Source organism: Halichoerus grypus, chromosome 5, assembly GCF_964656455.1.
Source record: "Halichoerus grypus chromosome 5, mHalGry1.hap1.1, whole genome shotgun sequence".
NCBI classification, from domain to species: Eukaryota; Metazoa; Chordata; class Mammalia; order Carnivora; family Phocidae; genus Halichoerus; species Halichoerus grypus.
This window is the reverse complement of record NC_135716.1, coordinates 3,253,996-3,271,676: the sequence shown is the minus strand read 5'-3', so window position 1 is coordinate 3,271,676 and position 17,681 is coordinate 3,253,996. Positions and strand designations below refer to the sequence as shown.

General features: G+C 52.3%; 1 protein-coding gene across 14 annotated transcripts in view; it reads right to left on the bottom strand.

The window, feature by feature from the left end:
• Positions 1–7,617: 7,617 nt before the first annotated feature.
• PTK2 (protein tyrosine kinase 2) overlaps positions 7,618–17,681 on the bottom strand; it is a 259,848-nt gene continuing 249,784 nt past the window's right edge. For all 14 annotated transcript variants that reach the window (XM_078071946.1, XM_078071938.1, XM_078071937.1 and 11 more), the window contains 3 exons: positions 13,382–13,537; positions 12,107–12,187; positions 7,618–8,878 (listed from right to left, as the gene is read on the bottom strand). In XM_078071946.1, coding sequence (XP_077928072.1) covers positions 8,666–8,878; positions 12,107–12,187; positions 13,382–13,537 — 450 coding nt within the window. In that variant the 3' untranslated portion in view covers positions 7,618–8,665. The remainder of the gene's footprint in view (positions 8,879–12,106; positions 12,188–13,381; positions 13,538–17,681) is intronic.

Sequence of the window (17,681 nt, the reverse complement as noted above, 5' to 3'; positions counted from 1 at the left end):
GGTAAAATTGGCATCCTTGTCTTATAATGGATCTTGGGGCACAACTCCGTGACTCAGTTTCTTCACCTGTAAAAGGGGATAAGAATCACTCTTCCTGGGGGGCTGTGAGCTAAAGGAGGCACTGCTGGCTGCAGTGAGTGCTCGGTCCATCGAGGACCAGACCGCCACTGTCACGCAGCTCACCGCCCATCATCCACTGCCAGCCCCACAGCGTCCTTCCTGCTGCCTCCCATTTCAGCTTCTGGGACTTTGACCTCTATCCCATAGTCCCCCTAACAGGTAGCATGTCTCTCCATCCTCCACTTCTATATTGTGGGCTTCCCTGGGTCTTCTTGATGATGCCTTCTTTTCCCAGGACCTCACCTACACGCTGTTCACGCTCACATTCATATCTAATGGCATATCATTTACTGTAGTTTTGAATTCCCAGTCTATAATAAACTATACTACTGGATCCCGGGCATGGAGTCAGCTGTAGTGTATAATCCCTGCTTGTGGTCAACTGCAGTATGCAACCCCTGGTTGTGGTTATAGCTGTAGTGTGCAATTCCTGGTGCAGAGTTAGCTGCAGCGTATAATCTCTGGTGTGCAGTGAGATGTGGTGTATGATCTCCAAGCACAATCAGCTGCAGTGCATAATAATCCCCATGCACAGTCAGCTGCAGTGTATAATAATCCCCGTGCACAGTTGGCTGCAGTGTATAACAATCCCATGCACAGCGGCTGTAGTGTATAATCCCCATGCACAGTCAGCTGCAGTGTATAATAATCCCCGTGCACAGTCGGCTGCAGTGTATAACAATCCCATGCACAGCGGCTGTAGTGTATAATCCCCGTGCACAGTCAGCTGCAGTGTATAACAATCCCCATGCACAGTCGGCTGCAGTGTATAACAATCCCATGCACAGTGGCTGTAGTGTATAATCCCCATGCACAGTCAGCTGCAGTGTATAATAATCCCCGTGCAGTCGGCTGCAGTGTATAACAATCCCATGCACAGTGGCTGTGGTGTATAATCCCCATGCACAGTCAGCTGCAGTGTATAACAATCCCCGTGCACAGTCGGCTGCAGTGTATATAATCTCGTGCACAGTCAGGTGCAGTGTATAATAATCCCCGTGCACAGTCGGTGGCAGTGTATAACAATCCCTGTGCACAGTGGCTGTAGTGCATAATCCCCGTGCACAGTCAGCTGCAGTGTATAACAATCCCCGTGCATAGTCAGCTGCAGTGTATAACAATCCCATGCACAGTGGCTGTAGTGTATAATCCCCATGCACAGTCAGCTGCAGTGTATAACAATCCCTGTGCACAGTCGGCTGCAGTGTATAACAATCCCATGCACAGTGGCTGTAGTGTATAATCCCCATGCACAGTCAGCTGCAGTGTATAACAATCCCCATGCACAGTCGGCTGCAGTGTATATAATCTCGTGCACAGTCAGGTGCAGTGTATAATAATCCCCGTGCACAGTCGGTGGCAGTGTATAACAATCCCCGTGCACAGTGGCTGTAGTGCATAATCCCCGTGCACAGTCAGCTGCAGTGTATAACAATCCCCGTGCACAGTCGGCGGCAGTGTATATAATCCCCGTGCACAGTCGGCGGCGGTGTATAATAACCCCTGTGCACAGTCGGCGGCGGTATATATAATCCCCGTGCACAGTCGGTGGCAGTGTATATAATCCCCATGCACAGTCGGTGGCAGTGTATAACAATCCCATGCACAGCGGCTGTAGTGTATAATCCCCGTGTACAGTCAGCTGTAGTGTATAACAATCCCCGTGCACAGTCGGCGGCGGTGTATATAATCCCCGTGCACAGTCGGCGGCGGTGTATAACAATCCCCGTGCACAGTCGGCGGCGGTGTATAACAATCCCCGTGCACAGTCGGCGGTGGTGTATATAATCCCCGTGCACAGTCGGCGGCGGTGTATAACAATCCCCGTGCACAGTCGGCGGCGGTGTATAACAATCCCCGTGCACAGTCGGCGGCGGTGTATAACAATCCCCGTGCACAGTTGGCAGCAGTGTATATAATGCCCGTGCACAGTCGGCGGCGGTGTATATAATCCCCGTGCACAGTCGGCGGCGGTGTATTAACAATCCCCGTGCAGTCGGTGGCGGTATATATAATCCCCGTGCACAGTCGGCAGCAGTGTATAACAATCCCCGTGCAGTCAGATGCAGTGTATAACAATCCCCGTGCACAGTCGGCGGCAGTGTATATAATGCCCGTGCACAGTCGGCGGCGGTGTATAACAATCCCCGTGCAGTCGGTGGCGGTATAATCCCTGTGCACAGTCAGCGGCGGTGTATTAACAATCCCCGTGCAGTCAGTGGCGGTATATATAATCCCCGTGCACAGTCGGCAGCAGTGTATAACAATCCCCGTGCAGTCAGATGCAGTGTATAACAATCCCCGTGCACAGTCGGCGGCAGTGTATATAATCCCCGTGCACAGTCGGCGGCAGTGTATAACAATCCCCATGCACAGCGGTTGTAGTGCAGAATCCGTGGTGTCCCGTGAGCTGGCGTGCATAATCCCTGGCCACAGGCAGGGAAGAAGCTATTGTCAATTTGCCACTAACCTAAGGGATCTCCCTTACAGCAGCATTTGTGAAAATATGTGAAACATGTAACCCTCGCTAACGGACGCGCACTGCCGTGCAAAACGGCCACCATCCACACCACCTGTAGTCGTGCACAGAACATGGTCAAGGGCGTTACACTGGGCTTCTGTTACAAGATGAGGTCTGTGTATGCTCACCCCCATCAACGTTGTTATTCAGGATGGTTCTCTGATTGAAATGTGAACTTTCTGGGGTGAAAAATACACCCACAGGGTCGGATGAGGTCAGGTGTTGCTTGCTCTGTATCTCAAGCCCAGAAAGATGAGTTAATTCTTGAAGGAAACGACATTGAACTTGTATCAAACTCAGCTGCTTTGATTCAGCAAGCCACAACCAGTAAAACCGAGGATATCAGAAAATTTTGGGGGTTGTCTATGCTCCTGAAAAAGGAACAGTTCAGCAGGCTGGTGAATAAGATCGAAGCTGTCCCGCCACAGAAACAGCAAGATGCCAGATGATTTTTCAGACTTTTTGTGATATTTTATTTATTTATTTTTAAAGATTTTATTTATTTGAGAGAGAAAGAGAGTGAGAGACAGCCCAAGAGGGGGTAGGGTCAGAGGGAGAAGCAGCCTCCCCGCTGAGCAGGGAGCCCGACGTGGGACTCGATCCCAGGACTCCGGGATCATGACCTGAGCCGAAGGTAGTTGCTTAACCAACTGAGCCACCCAGGCGCCCCTAGACTTTTTGTATATTTTAAAGATGCAGTAAATGCTGTATTGATTTGGGGGGAAAATGTCTTTTTTTACTGGGCAAAGTTTAATACCAACAGTGATTGCATTATTCTTTCTTTTCAATCTAAAATATAATTTTTAGGGGTGCTGGGTGGTTCAGTTGGTTGAGTGTGTCCGACTCTTGACCTCAACTCAGGGTAGTGAGTTCGAGCCCCACACTGGGCTCCATGCTGGGCGTGGAGCCTAGTTTAAAAAATATGTATGTGTGTGTGTATATATATATATACACATATATATAGTATACATGTATATATATATTACATATATATATAATTTTTAAAATTCCTAAATGGCTTTGAGTCTTGGGTCAATATTATTTGTCTGAAAATTTGTAAAGTAATTAAAATTCATGGAGACCAAAAGATACGTGTTTGTCACACAATCCCAGATATGCTTCTTCCTGTTTTCTCTGCAAATAAACACATTTGTTTTAGGCACTGAAATTAATACAGTAAAATCAGTGGGTTTCAGCAGTCTCTTCTGCTTGATAAGGTTAATTACATTTCGAAATGGAAGCTTTAGCTAACAGGGCCCCACAGGCCCGCTTCTGTCACTGCACACAAGTGCACGAATCCGCGGGCCTTGTCAGGACCACCCAAGGCAGCACGGAGGAGGGGACAGAGAACCGGACACAATGGGGTGCACCTAGGAGGGGTGTGAAGCCCCTTCTGCCTCCTGCAGATTCTGCCTGGAAAGTAGGACTTTCCCTCACCCTGAGGCGCACTCCCGTTTCTCAGAAAGTCAGTAAAATTCTGTGCTATCTCGTGAGGGGACTGAGGACCCATGGTGACAGCTGTGAGGCTCCGTGCTGGGGGGGAGCTGCAGCGCTTACTCCTTCTCTGTGGACCCACAGGGGCGGGGCTTTCTCAGGCACCTTGGCTCTGACCAGGACCCAGTGTCCCTCGGTGTCCTTGGCTCTGACCAGGACCCAGTGTCCCTCGGTGTCTCCGGAGGCCCTTCTCCAAGAACAGGGCTGCCGAGGGTACACCGCATGCCTGGGGAAGTCATGGCACATCTGTGAAGCTGTGTGGTGGCAGCGAGTGTGCCCCACACTGCTCCGTGAAGCTACACCCTCTGGGGCACGGGGGGTGGGGGGGCAACACCGCGTTCCGGAAACGTCCACGAGAAAACTGCTCAGGTGCCCGCGTGTAACTGGTTGTCCCTCCTGCACTCCTTGTCACCCAGGAAAATATGTAAAGCAGAGAAAAACTGAAAGCCAGCACTCCTGGTCCATTTAAACTTTCACCAAGTCCTTGCGGTACTGGGGGAGGGGGGGACGTTCCCTTGCTGCAAAGTCACTGCCTTATTTAGGGACAGAAAACCAGCCAGTCCCGCCAGATCCCCAGTGGGCTGCCTTGTCTTCTCCAGAGCGCACTCCGATGCACGGGATGCTGGGGACACGAGTCGAGCTTTCTGCTCCACTCAACACCGCCACTGACCACGTCACCCTCGGAGCTGGGGGAAGAACGAGTAAGCAGACCCTCTGCCCCTGGATGGGCTCACACCACCACGAGGGAATATGCTGGCCACCCTGAACCTGAGAATGAGGAACCGCTGGGCAAACCCAAACAGGGCCATTGCCTAAAACTGGCCTGTATTCTTCAAAACCACAGTCTGGAAAGACAAAGGGGATTAAAGAGCAGCGGTGTGCAGGCATGTGCTCAACAAGAGGTTCCCGGGGGAGGCCATGCGTTGCAGCATTTGCCGATTTCCGCGGTGGAAATACCTCCCCTCCCCCGCCGGCCAATTTCAAGCTGCCCATGTGCCCATGCCCATGCCACCGAACGCAGACACGGGAGGAGAGGCACGGAGCTTCCACCAGACAGACACGACATACCCAACCCCGTCAACTTACACAGCAGTAAGATGTAGTGTGACAACGAGGAAGTGCTGACTTTTGTGTTTATCTTTGTTTTAAGATACAAATGTATGTAATTTAATTTCTAATAATGGCCGTGTTTCACAAAGAGCTTGCAAAATTCCTGGAAATCACCACCACCAAAGAAACAGGACAACTAAATGCAAGGCATGATTCTGGATTGGGTTTTGGATTTGGGGGAAAATGATATGAAGGACATTACTGATGGCTTGTATATTAGACAATGTTAAATTTTCTGAGTTTGATACTCATATTGTGTGTATGTAAATACACGTGCTTGCTCTCAGGAAGTGCATGTTGAAGTATTTGGAGGTGGTACTAGTGTCCAGGGCCGCTGTAAAGAAGAACCCCAAATTGGAAATTTATTTTCTCCCAGTTCTGGAGGCCAGAGGTCCGAAATCCAGGTGTTGGAAGGTGCCTGGAGACTCTGAGGGAGAATCCACTTAAGAAAATGAACAGCCAGGCTCCAGAATGGGAGGAAATATATGGAAGACAAGAATCTGACGGAAAACTAGTATCCAGGACATGTAAGGAAGTCCTACTGCTCAGTAACAGATGCTAGACAGCCCAAATTCAAGAAAGGCAAAATACTTGTGCAGACACTTCCCAGAACGATCAGGAAGGGGCCGCAAGCACAGGGAGAGCTGCTCCACATCGCCGGGCGCTGAGCAGCACCCGTGCAGAGGGGACCGCCCGCCCGCCGCCAGCCTGACGTGGTGGGAGGACCGGTATGTGCGCCGCTGGCCGGAAGGCACACGGGGCCACCACACCGGAGACGGCTCGGCAGCTTTTAGTTCGGCTCAGCATACACTTGCCATAAATTCCAGAAACACCACTAATAACGGGAACGTGTGCCGGCCACACACACGCCTGCAGCAGCCTCGGGCCCGAGGAAGTGACAGCAGCTCCGAGGTGCCACCAGCCGCAGGTGCCCGGGGACACTGGCTGTGACCCACCACGCGGCGGACTCGTCAGAAGTATACGCAGCACGGACACCGCCAGACGTTACTGTGAGCGCAGGCGACGTGGGCCCGGACGGCTTGGCGTCTAGCGCTGGAGGCCAGGCCGGCGCCTGGGACCAGGACGGGGCCTCGCGGCCGAGGGACTGCAGCGTCTCGCTGGCTCTGTGCGGTCCCCTGGCAGACGCACCTGCAGGTCACCCAGCTGTCTCCTCCCTGGGTTCCTACTGTGTGTGAACTAGATCTCTGTAAGCGGCCAGAAGACAGGGTGCCCGCCACCCTTCTGGGGCACGAGTGCGATTCTGTTTCTGTCCGGGTGTCCGTCACAAGAGTGGGTTCCTTTGTGAAACACTAAGCTCCACATGCGTGTGCCCTCTGCCCCACCTAAAGCACTCTTTAACTCAGATAATCTTAAATAGAAAATATGCAGTTGGAGAGAGACAGAGGGTGAGGTTGTGCACAGGGGGACACGCACTTTAGTGCCGCTCCTGCCCAACAGGGACCGGCTTTCAAAGGCTGCATATGGATCGCCCACAGTTGTCACCCGCAGGAGAACACGGCTGATGGCCCCTCGGTCCCTGGAGCCAGCCCACCACGCGCTGTGGCCACCTGTCCTCCAGCTCACGCGCTGACACAACGCTGTCCATGAGCAGCTGGCCTCTTCCCACAGCCAAAATGTCTACACTCACAGGATGCACGAGACCCATCTGCAAATCTTCGTACTAGAAGAGAGTCCGATCCCGTGGCAGCTGGCCCCCCCTGCGGGACACTGGCCCACCAGCAAGGCCCTCTGTGGTGGGTGTGGCGGCATCACCACTTACCCTGGGCCTGGGCCTTATTTCATCCTCAGCTCACCGCCACAGAGGTGAGGAACTGGGACCCGAGGGGTCGCAGAACAGCAGCGAGTGAGAGAAACTCGGGGGAACACCCCCTGGGCTTTTCTCAGAGGAAGTCAATGTCCTACAAGCACAGGAAGCACGGACTTCCACCCACGAGAATATCTGTTTATCTGGGGAACGTCCCCCTCCATCTCCCCACTTGGGAGCTCAGCTCCCGGCTCTCCCGTCTGCTTACTCCTGCTCAGAGCTCCAGCGAGACCGGGGTGGGGAGGGTCTGGGGGGCCGCATGCTAACAATCCCCCAGTGAGAGATCCGGCTCCGGGCCGGTTCCTCGGGGCCGGAACGCTCTGGAGAACCCCCGGCTGTGGAGGGAATGGCTCACAGAGGAACTTCATTCCTATCTCGACTTGCATCTGGTAAGCAGAGACGGAATGGAAGAGCTGGCCTGTCCCAGCCGTCCTCCTGCGGTGACATCCTCGACTTGCCTAGAAGGCAGAGAAAGAAGAGAAGCTAGTAATTATCGAGAGCTTGAACGGTTTGAAGGAACCAAAAGAAAAGATATTCCACCAAGAACTTTGCTGGTAACACCTTTTTAATAGGTCAAAGTAACTGCACAGTCCATTATATTCTTCCTGAGAATAATTTATGCCCCGACAAACCAAAGGGAGGGCGTATTTTTTCAAAATTATTTAACAGAATGGATGGTGTAACTGGACATCAAAAAGAAAACCCAATCTCTCTGCTCTGCTTAATTGTCTCCTGGGAAGACAGACACAATGAAGGGTTAGTTAGCTCCAGTGGCTGCAAGATAGTCAACATGGCTTTAATCTTTCCTTATAAATTATATAAAACTGGAAAACAGGGATGGTGCCAGAACCTCTCCCCAATGCAGTTTGGAGGTGCTCTGGTGCAAAGCATTTCCGCTTCCAGGAGAAATAACATTGGTACAAAAAACTGGCACATTATTCTGGTGAGAAAAGACGAAGTTTTTAGTGTGTTCTACAGCTAGCTTCCAACCAGATCTTCACATATCCAACAGGAAAGTAAAAGGCAGGAAAGACAAAAGGGTTGTTGTGTTTTTCTGAAAGGACTCAAGTCTTCAAAATATAGCTCTGATATTCTTTCTCTTAAAGTGGTGTCAGCATATTGCAACTCAAGAGTGTTCTCACAACAGGGACTCCAGTCTGGGCCACGGCTCTGCAGCACGTCAAAGAATTCTCAGCCCCTCGGGTTTCCCGGAATTCTCCGCCTCGTCTCCCTGTCTCCCAACATGCAGCCAAGCTGGTTCAGGATCCGCACGCCACCGCCTTGGCCATTTCCACGGAAACACACCCTAACATGAACATGATCTGTTCTTCGGGATTCTTAAAAGCTTCTCACGAACAATTTTCATTCTCAGAAAAATGCCACATTTTGGATCCTGGACTTTTCTGAACGCTATGATTAAAAAAAAAAAACAACACAAAAAAACGAACTCAAATCAAATGTGGTTAAACTTATATGAAAGAGATTTTCAACCAGCTGTCAGTCAGAACCGTTGGCACGGTGAGTGCCGGCGGCCGAGGACCGCGGAGCCCCTCACTGCTGGTGGAACACGGGAGAACGTCCTCAGAGAGCGCCCCTCAGTGCGGCCTCGTCGGTCCGAGCATCCGCAGTCTCGCTTGGTCAATGACATCGAGTAAGTTTTTGGCGTCCACGGCCAGGGCGTGAGCCGCGGTCAGCATTTGCTTTTTGTACTCCTGCTGGAGACTGGTCATGACGTACTGCTGGGCCAGTTTCATCTTGTTGATGAGCTCACCCAGGTCGGAGTTCAACAGCTTCTGGGCCATCTCAATCTGGAAGGACAAGAGAGAGGTCAGGAGAGGCACGTTCCATCAGCTGTTCCTTGGGTGCCTCCAAGAGAAGAAATTTTCTTCCCCTTACACAAATCTTCCACGCATCCTGCAGCCTTCTGCTCCTTCCACAAAAGCCCTCAGTGACTATTAACTCAGTGACTGGTGGAGCTTTTGCTTCTTAAAAGAATCACAGTCTGGCAGAACCTCAGAGGCCACCCAGCCCAGAGTCCTCCCATCAAGGGGACAGCTGGGGCAGATTTGCTGAGGTCCACCAGCCGGCTGGCTTCCAGTCAACACTGGAAGTCAACACCTGGCTCTGCACTCACAGCCATGTGTCAGGCCCCGCCTCTGCTGTGTAAGAGGAGACCCCCCCCCACCCCCGGAATTGCTGAGAGAGGTGGGACCAGGGCTGCAGAGCCGGAAGAAGCTGCCCTGAGGATCAGCGCACTTTGCCTGGGTGTCTCAGGACCTTTCTCATCTGTTTGTTCAACCAGTAATGACTTAGCACTCAGTCTTCTGATGATCACCGAGCACTCACACATGAGGCACTCAGTGGTGTGGACGCGAGTGCCTGAACACGCTTGCGCTCATCTAGTGTGAAGCCCGCATACAACTCCCTAGAACACATTGGAAGAATCACACAACAGAAAGACAGCAATCCATTTGTTCTGAGAGGGTCAGACGACTTCACAGAGGAGAAGTCGTTTGAAATTGGCCTAGACCATAAAAGGAGGCTGGCCTCCTCTGAGCAGGGCCCCACGAGCCATGCCACGTGACCTCTGTTCCGCTGAACGTGCCAGTGGGGAGGCCGATGAGATTTTTAGGAAGGGGAACACCATCCTCCACAGGGGTGTTCCAGAAAGAGGGCTCTGGTGGCGGAGTGTGAACGTGGAATGGAGGGGCGGGAAAGCCAGAGGCAGGGAAGGGAGCTCAGAGGCTGTTGTGGGAACCGAGGGAAGAGGGGATGGTGACAGTGAGGATGGAGAGGCCAGGCCCCGGCTGTGACGTGACGACACAGGCGGGAGGCTGCTTGTACGTGTGCGTGGGGGAGCGCGGTTCACAGGGCAGCCGCGGAAGTGTGTGTGGGTCCCCGTCTGTGGGAACAAACCGGGAGCAGCAGAATGTCCTGCAGAGGCAGCCGTCCCACAGGCAGCTGGTGACCCCAGCTCAGGGAGAGGTGCCTCTGAAAGCCCGGAGCCGGATGCCTCAAATACTGGATCTATGCACGTGGGGGAGACCCGCCAGGGAGAAGCAGCATTCTGTAAGCCGTGATGTGGGTGTTTTACACGCATGCAGCCCCTTGGGGGACAGCCACACTCAGGGCAGTGGGGAAGGGGGGCCAGGATTGGGGGAGCATGGCGGCCGCTGGCCCCAGGGAAGTTGCAGTAGAGAACTGGGGATGAGCTGGCCCGGGAGGACAGGCTGCTCTCTGAGGTAGTACGAGGGGGACTGAGGAAGGGGGAGCAAGATCAAAGAAAGCTCCTCTCCTTTTAAAAAATAATTAAGAATACATATGGGAGAGCGAGTTGTGTAGAAAAATCAGCGTAGACGGAGAGTTTATTTCAGGCTTTATCAGCTAAAGTAATAATTTAGAAATGGCCCTGCCAAAATATTTACTTGTTAGGATACCATTTTCTTGCCTCTGGCAAACGGAACTTTTCCACTTTTTGGCAAAGTTCTTACTCACTGTGGAAGACCAATTAAAGTCACAATGAAGCCAAGGAACAAGCTAATGCCCTAAACGGCTAGAAATATAAAATTGCACTGTGCAGTCAGGCGTTTTCCAAAATGATTTCGGTGGTTTCGTGCAGGTGAACTGATGCCTTTTACAAAGGAAGCGTGGGTGGGGGCTGTGCCAGGCTCATCAAGACGGGCATCAGCGGGCCACTGTCCCGAGAAGCATTCAGCCCCAATCTCATCAGGAGGAAACTTCAATTGTTACAGAACATCCCTCAACCCCACTTTAGCAATACTGTCTAAGGTAACTGGCCATACTCTTCCAAAATACTGACGGCAGAAAGATGAAGTCTGAGCACCTGCTCCAGGCGGAAGACTACCAAACAAACGGGCGTGTGGCCTCGGGCAGGACACACAGCCCTGCTGGCCTTGAACTAGAGGGTGAAACTACTGGACGTGACCGCCCACGAGGACCGTAAGGGGGTGCTGACAGCCCAGCTGTCCAAACCCTCCAGGTGAGAGAACAGCCTCCTGATTGGAGATACAAATGGAAACAAGGAAGGCAAGAAGCATGACACAGGCGACCTGCTCTCAAACGGTTCAGAGAAAGGAGACGGCGGGTGTAGACAGAGACAGAGAATGTGGGAAATGTTAAAAGGCAGTGAAACTGGGTTAAGGATATTCAGGAATTCTCTGCATTATTCTTGTAACTTTAAGTTTGACATCACTTCAAATAGAAGACTAGCACCCACTAGGCTGTAGGGCTAGAGAGAGTAGAAAAGTGGGTGCGGGAGCTAGGAGAGAGGGGAGTGAGAAGGGCGAGCAGAGCCAGGGCCGTCATGAACTCCAAGGGACACAGCTCTATGTGCACATGCGGCCCGGGCAGCACACACCTCTGGAGGCCGGGGAGCACCCCTTGGAGGTCAGGGCACATCTCTGGAGGTTGGGATGCACCCCTGGAGGAGGCTGGGGAGCACCTCTGGAAACTGGCATGGCTGGGAGCATTTTTAAAATAATGCAAGTGTGTCTGCTCATTTGTTAGTTCAACACATGATGCAAAATGGCCAAAAATGGCAAAAATGAGATTATTGCTGAGAGACAGGATTTTGGGTGAAGTCTGATTCCTTAAAAAAATTTTAAAACACATGTATTAATTTAAAAGGCATTTTTTATCAGTGCTGTATGTGGAAAACCAGCATCATTTGCAAACTATAATTTTTTCAGAAAAATTCAAGGGAGGAGGGCAGGCTCCTCCCAGCTCATTTCTGCTGTCCTTCGGCCTCAACCTGAGTTGGCGCTGAAGGATTTGGCCCGCACCCAGCTCTGCCCCTGTGCTCCCCGCCGTCCCCACAGCCACCTGTCCTTCGGGCCCCGACCCCCCGGCTCGGGAGCTGGCAGCGAAGGCGTGGGATCTAACCAGCCCCAGTGGGTGCCGCTCCCACGGGCCTCCCTGGCTGGAAGGTCTTGACCTCAGAGCAGCGGGGGCATCACAGCCCCTGCCGGGGCGCGTCCCACCACTCTGTCTGCGCAGGAAGGGGCGCCGTGTCCTACCTCTCGGTGAGTGCTGGCTGGCAGGACCGGGAGGGTCTCGTCCACAGTGGCCAGTAACGTCCGCAGGGCCAGGCCGACTTCCTAGCAGACAAGACCACACCCGGGATCAGAGCACGCACAGAGCACGCTCCAGAAGCGATGCCTCCTCTCAGTTACGGGGTTGTCTCCTTTCCAACACTTCAAGGACCATTTCTGTACTTTTTTCCTCAGTACTGAGCCTGATCTGAAGTGATTAGGCTTTCCCCCAAAGACTGAGATCTCTGAATGCTCAGAATGTGATCTCTGATGGAAGATGAAGAAGGACATTCTGACACCTGCGACCGCATGGACGAACCTCAGTGAGAGGAACCCGTCCCAAAAGGACAGATACAACGGGACGCCACTCCTCCTCTCCTCTGTGCCCTGGAGTCCCCACGTTCACGGGGACAGGGAGTGGATGGGGCGCCAGGGGCCGGGGGAGGGGCACTGCTGTTTAATGGGGACAGAGTGGCAGTTTTGCAAGGTGAGAGGAGTTTTGGACATTAGTTGTCTAACAATGTGAATGTACTTAACACCACCGTTAGCTTAACAGTGGCTAGGATGGTAAATTTTACATTCTGTGTATTTTACCACACTTTAAAAAAGTGTGTTCAAATATATGTTCCAGAAATACAGGCTTAAAGCAAAGCTTCATGGCACTCTTTGAACTGCAGAACCCCCTGAGCTCACGAATGCCAGTGTGCCCTGCTCGGGGGTGGGTGGGGGGCACCTAGCCTCCTTTCTCGCAGAGCTTCTGGTACTCTCTTCCAGGACACCACGCCCCCAGACACAGCTTGGCAAGGTTAGGCTAGTGCAGAATATTTTCATTTCTATCTTTTCACCTTATTAAAAAAGATTTTGTGAGCACCCACACATCCACCCCTCCCCGGAAGAAAACAGCACAGATAAAGCCCCCATCGTCCCTCTCCACAACGGCCCCTCCCCCAGGGCAGCGTCTGAAGGTCAAGTGCTCTCCGTATGCGCAGGTGCTGCGTGTCCCCAAGGCGCGCACAGCACGGGTCTGCATGCTTTCAAACTTCACAGAAATGGCATCTTGCAGCTCGATTTTTCACGCAAGACCGTGAGTGAGCAGTGGCTGTTAAAGCCTGTGCTGCTCCAAGCGCCAGGGGCGGGAACGCAGTCGGTCTGACTTCACTCGGTCACGCACAACTTCTGACACAGCGGGTCGGACTCTGAGGGGCACGCGGCACCCACGGGTCTAAGAACATTTCCTCCTGGCGGAGGGCTGGGTTTTACCTTCACCATGGGAACGTACTCCTCTGGCGGGGCTGGCTGGATCTTGCTGGACATCTCGATGACAGCCTTCACCAAGCCCGTCACATTCTCGTACACCCTGTCGTTGGACCGGTCCAGGTTGGCAGTGGGCGGGGGGCTGATTTCCTGGGGCTGAAGCTGCAACACAGAAGCCGTTATGCCCCCAGCCCCCACAAGGGGGCGGCACCTCACCGCAGCTAAGTTACAGAGGGTCTTTAAAAGAGATCAAAGTGGATCACAATTGATTGGCTTGTCTGCATGGCTACAGCTCAGTTGGAGGATGACAGTCAAGTAATTCATCCAAGTGACAAATGAGCGAGGCAATCATTTTTTGTAACTTTGAGCTCAGTTAAAGGAAATGAAGTGGAATCATACCCATGATGCTAAAAGCCCCAGATTCTTTCAGAGTAGTGATTCGATGCCCCCCACCAAATCATTCACCAAGAGAAAGAATTCATGTGTTCTATGTCTCTCTGAGGATTTCACGGGAAGCTGGCTGGGGGTCAAGCATTCTATATTAAGACTCTAAGAATTCCTGCTTAGTCTGACTCCTGCCATCAGAACTACATGGCTCAGCGTGGCTGCCTCCAGACCACTTCACAGACACGTGTGTCCCCTTCATGACTGGAACAAGCGGACAGATACGAGTCTTGTGAAGCGGACCCCGTCTGCTTGCACCGCACTGCGGCATCGAGGAGCCCCGAGGTGCACGTGCCAGCGGCCGGGCCTCGGCTCCTCACATGGCCATCGGGGCGAGGGGGACCTGAAGGAGCTCTTGGGCACAGGCCCTCCCCAGTGCCCGGGCACACAGACACCGATGAATGCTACCCGCGAGAAGCCGAGTGAGCGCAGGGCCTGCGGAACGTGTCCAACAGCATTTGAAAGTTCACAGGGGTAACACCAGGCACAGAAAGGGCCGTGTGTGTCTACGTTAAGAAAACTAAAGTGCAGTACGTAATCGTAGCTGCCTGCTGATGGGTCTGCTGCCAGCGCTCAGTCGAAACCTCTAGATGCCCATTCTGAACCTTCGGGCTGACTCTGTCTGAGGAACCGGGAGCCCGGTGTTCAAGTCTGATGCGAGACAGCCACGGACAGGAATAGTTCAGGCCCTGCAAAGATGTTCATGCCTCAGTCTCTGGCAAATAAAGACCTTGTCTCTGGTGATAAGCCAAGCAAAAGTGCCCTCCCCAGGCTCCCTGATTTCTGCTCCAGAGTCACATGCAGAGCGCTAGGAGTGAAGGAGTGGGACACACACACAGACACAATGTGCTTACCCTCCATGGCTATTGTTGAACGGGAGGTGAGGAAAAGTTAGAGAAATTTATCAGAGAAGGGGAAAAAAGAAAAACAGTATTAATAAAGGCAGCAGACAAAACCCCCACAAAAACACATGAGCAGAACCAAAAGGAACGAGCTTGAAGCCTGCCTAGGAGCCAGCCCCCGGTTCCCTGGTCTTCCAGGCACAACAGCTGGGCCATTGGTCCCTGGTGCCGGCGCACTCGGTAAGGAGGCCTGCCACGCGCCATGCTTGTCTTCATGAAGTAAACGAGAGAAAACAACACGCAAAGCCAGAGAGGGACAACCTGGCAGCCATGCGAGTAGCAAAGCATTAGGGGTCCTCAGAAAGAAGAGGCCTTGAAATGTGCTTGACATCCCTGGGAACTGCCCGTCGGGCTTCTGGGCCACTGGGAGAGACTGTCCCACCCTGCACCCCGCGCCCAGCCCCCGGCGTCCTGGGAAACAGGCTTTGCCATTAGCTATCCCGCCATCATCAAGATCCCTGGCTTGGGGCTGGTTGTAAAGACATCAGGAGCTTATTTTAAAAACAAAAACAAAACAAACTAAAAAAACAAACAACAAATCCTTCTTTTGAACCAACTCTTATGTTTCAGACTCCTTTATTTTTAACTTAGTTTTATTTAGTGCTTTTTCCTCTACAGCTTACACCAAGGCCATCCTATTCCTATTGTAACTTAAAAGACCAAGTTAACTGGGGAAAGGTGGCTATCTTGCCCCCCTCCTCAGCTATGTCTGAAACAGGTGTACCCTTTGGTATAGGAGTTCAGCAGAATCTTAGACTTCAAGGCCCAACCTTCCACAGTGTTTTCCCTGCATTAGAAAGAGGGAGATCACTTCAAGAGAGGACATCTCTGTCTCTTCCCTTCTGCACTGAGAGTCACACGTGGCCCTGTGATGAATTCGGCAGATGTGCCACTTCAGACTGGATCAACGTAAAGGCGCAGCTTCCGCAACAGGTGCCGCAGGCGGGGCTCCATTAGGAAGAACCTCGGCCATTCTGGACTCCAGGAGGCAAAGGCTGCTTTATGCTAACCTATTTAAAGCTTCTGTCCTTCTGTATGTGCCCTGTGCCCAATCAAGGCGGGTCACAGAAGCACTGTCCCGGTGCCTCCGGCCACCATGCACAGTAACACCCCCACAGCCAAAGTTTTGCTACAGTTTCCTAGTTTCTGGGGCTTGCCAACTGGGAGGTTCCTTGGCAGACAGTTGGGATAAAGCACCACCCCCCAGAGACATACACAATTCCAACCGCTTAGGTGGGTGCTTTAAGCTTAAATAATCCAGAATCAAAACAAAGCCACCAAAGGAGAAACTGAGATGGATTTCGGATCAAATGTTACCTGGATGAGTTCCATTAGTTACACCTAGCGATAAGCATTTCTGTGTTAAGACAGTATTGTTTTTAGGCTGGATTCAGTAACCTCTACTGAACAGGCGGATAAGGAAGAGCTAGAGACATATACTTCATATTTATTTATTTTTTTTAAGTAGGCTCCATGCCCAGCACAGAGCCCAATGGACTCACGACCCTGAGACTAAGAGCCTGAGATCAAGAGTCAGACACGTAACGGCTGAGTCACCCAGGTACCCCTGCTTCATTATTAAAGAAATCTTTACTTAATGCATTTTAGGTAAGCATGCTATATCCATCATGATTTCTACTTGCCTAAAATCCTCTTTAAGGGTATTTTCCAATTATAGTCATTCACGTTATTACAAATGTAAAGGCAAACGTTCACGTTATTACAAATGTATGTCGGAATTCTGAGCTGGTATCTGAGCTCCTTCCCAAGTTGGTTTTTCCTTGTAATACAAGCCATTTTGAAAATTTCCTCTTGTGGCTCATGTAAATGACAAACTTCATTAACCTAATTTCTCCTTCTTCCCTTTTAAAATTTATGTCAAGAAACCACATTAGGAAGGGCCGTGTCCCCTTTTGCTCCTCCTCAGAGAATACCCCGTGCAGTGCCCCTGAGCTGGGGGGTGGGGGGGGCGCCGAACGCCAAGCCCCGGGCCGAGCTCCAGGACCAGCGCTCTGGTTTCTGGGGGCTGACCACCGGCCCTCAGAGCTGCGGTGCCTCTGACCCAGTGGTGCCTGGGCTGTATCCCTCAGGGGGCAGGCGGGGCCAGCCAGGGCCAGCCCGTTCACTCCCTGCTCACCGCCCCTCTGGGCTGGAGATGGCATTTTCTCTGCCGAGGGCCTCCTCTCTTCTCTCTGGGAATCAGCCCAGCCTGCTGGCTAAATGCTGGCTCAGCTGGGGAGCCTGTAACCTTGAATATGCCCTTTAACCTCTGTGAACCTTGCCGTGTCATGTGAAAACTAGAAACAATACTACCACCACCAGTCCTGTGAGGCTGATGTGAGGACAGGCTCCGTCACGGCACATGGTACAGGGAGGGCAAGCCACGAGGGTGGTTACTGGTGAAACGAAGTTTCTCTTAACTGATAACAAAGTTACCAGGTTCAAAGATCCCACCCACTGCAGGAGGCACCTTTTTAATGTTCCTCTAAGGAAAAAAAAAGCTGCCAATTAAACCAACACATCACCCTGATTTTAGAAATGTTAAAGTGTACAAAAAAGGTATATCAGAATTAAGAAACAAGATATATTTTGAGAGATGACTGATGTCTCACGGAAAACAGAGAGACCCTCTCATTAAATGGGCACAAGAGAGAAGGAGAACCCTTGCCTTTGCTTCTCGTGAGAGGAGAGCTGCTTCCAAGGGGCCCAGAGGCCAACGCGGCAGGGTCTGGTGGAGGCTGGGGACGGAGGCCGGGGACGGGGGTGGCCAGGAGCCCTGACGGCCCCCTCACACGTAGCAGGGCAGGCCGTGCGTGCAGCGCTCCTGGCCGAGGAGAAGTTGGGGCCGTCAGCACCCGAGCCACACGCTCCCCTCCTCCGAGGGCTGGTTCCACACAGCCCACGCCACTTTACTACAAATGCAGTCCTGGCCCCAGGTGGGAAACGGTGGCAGTTGTCCA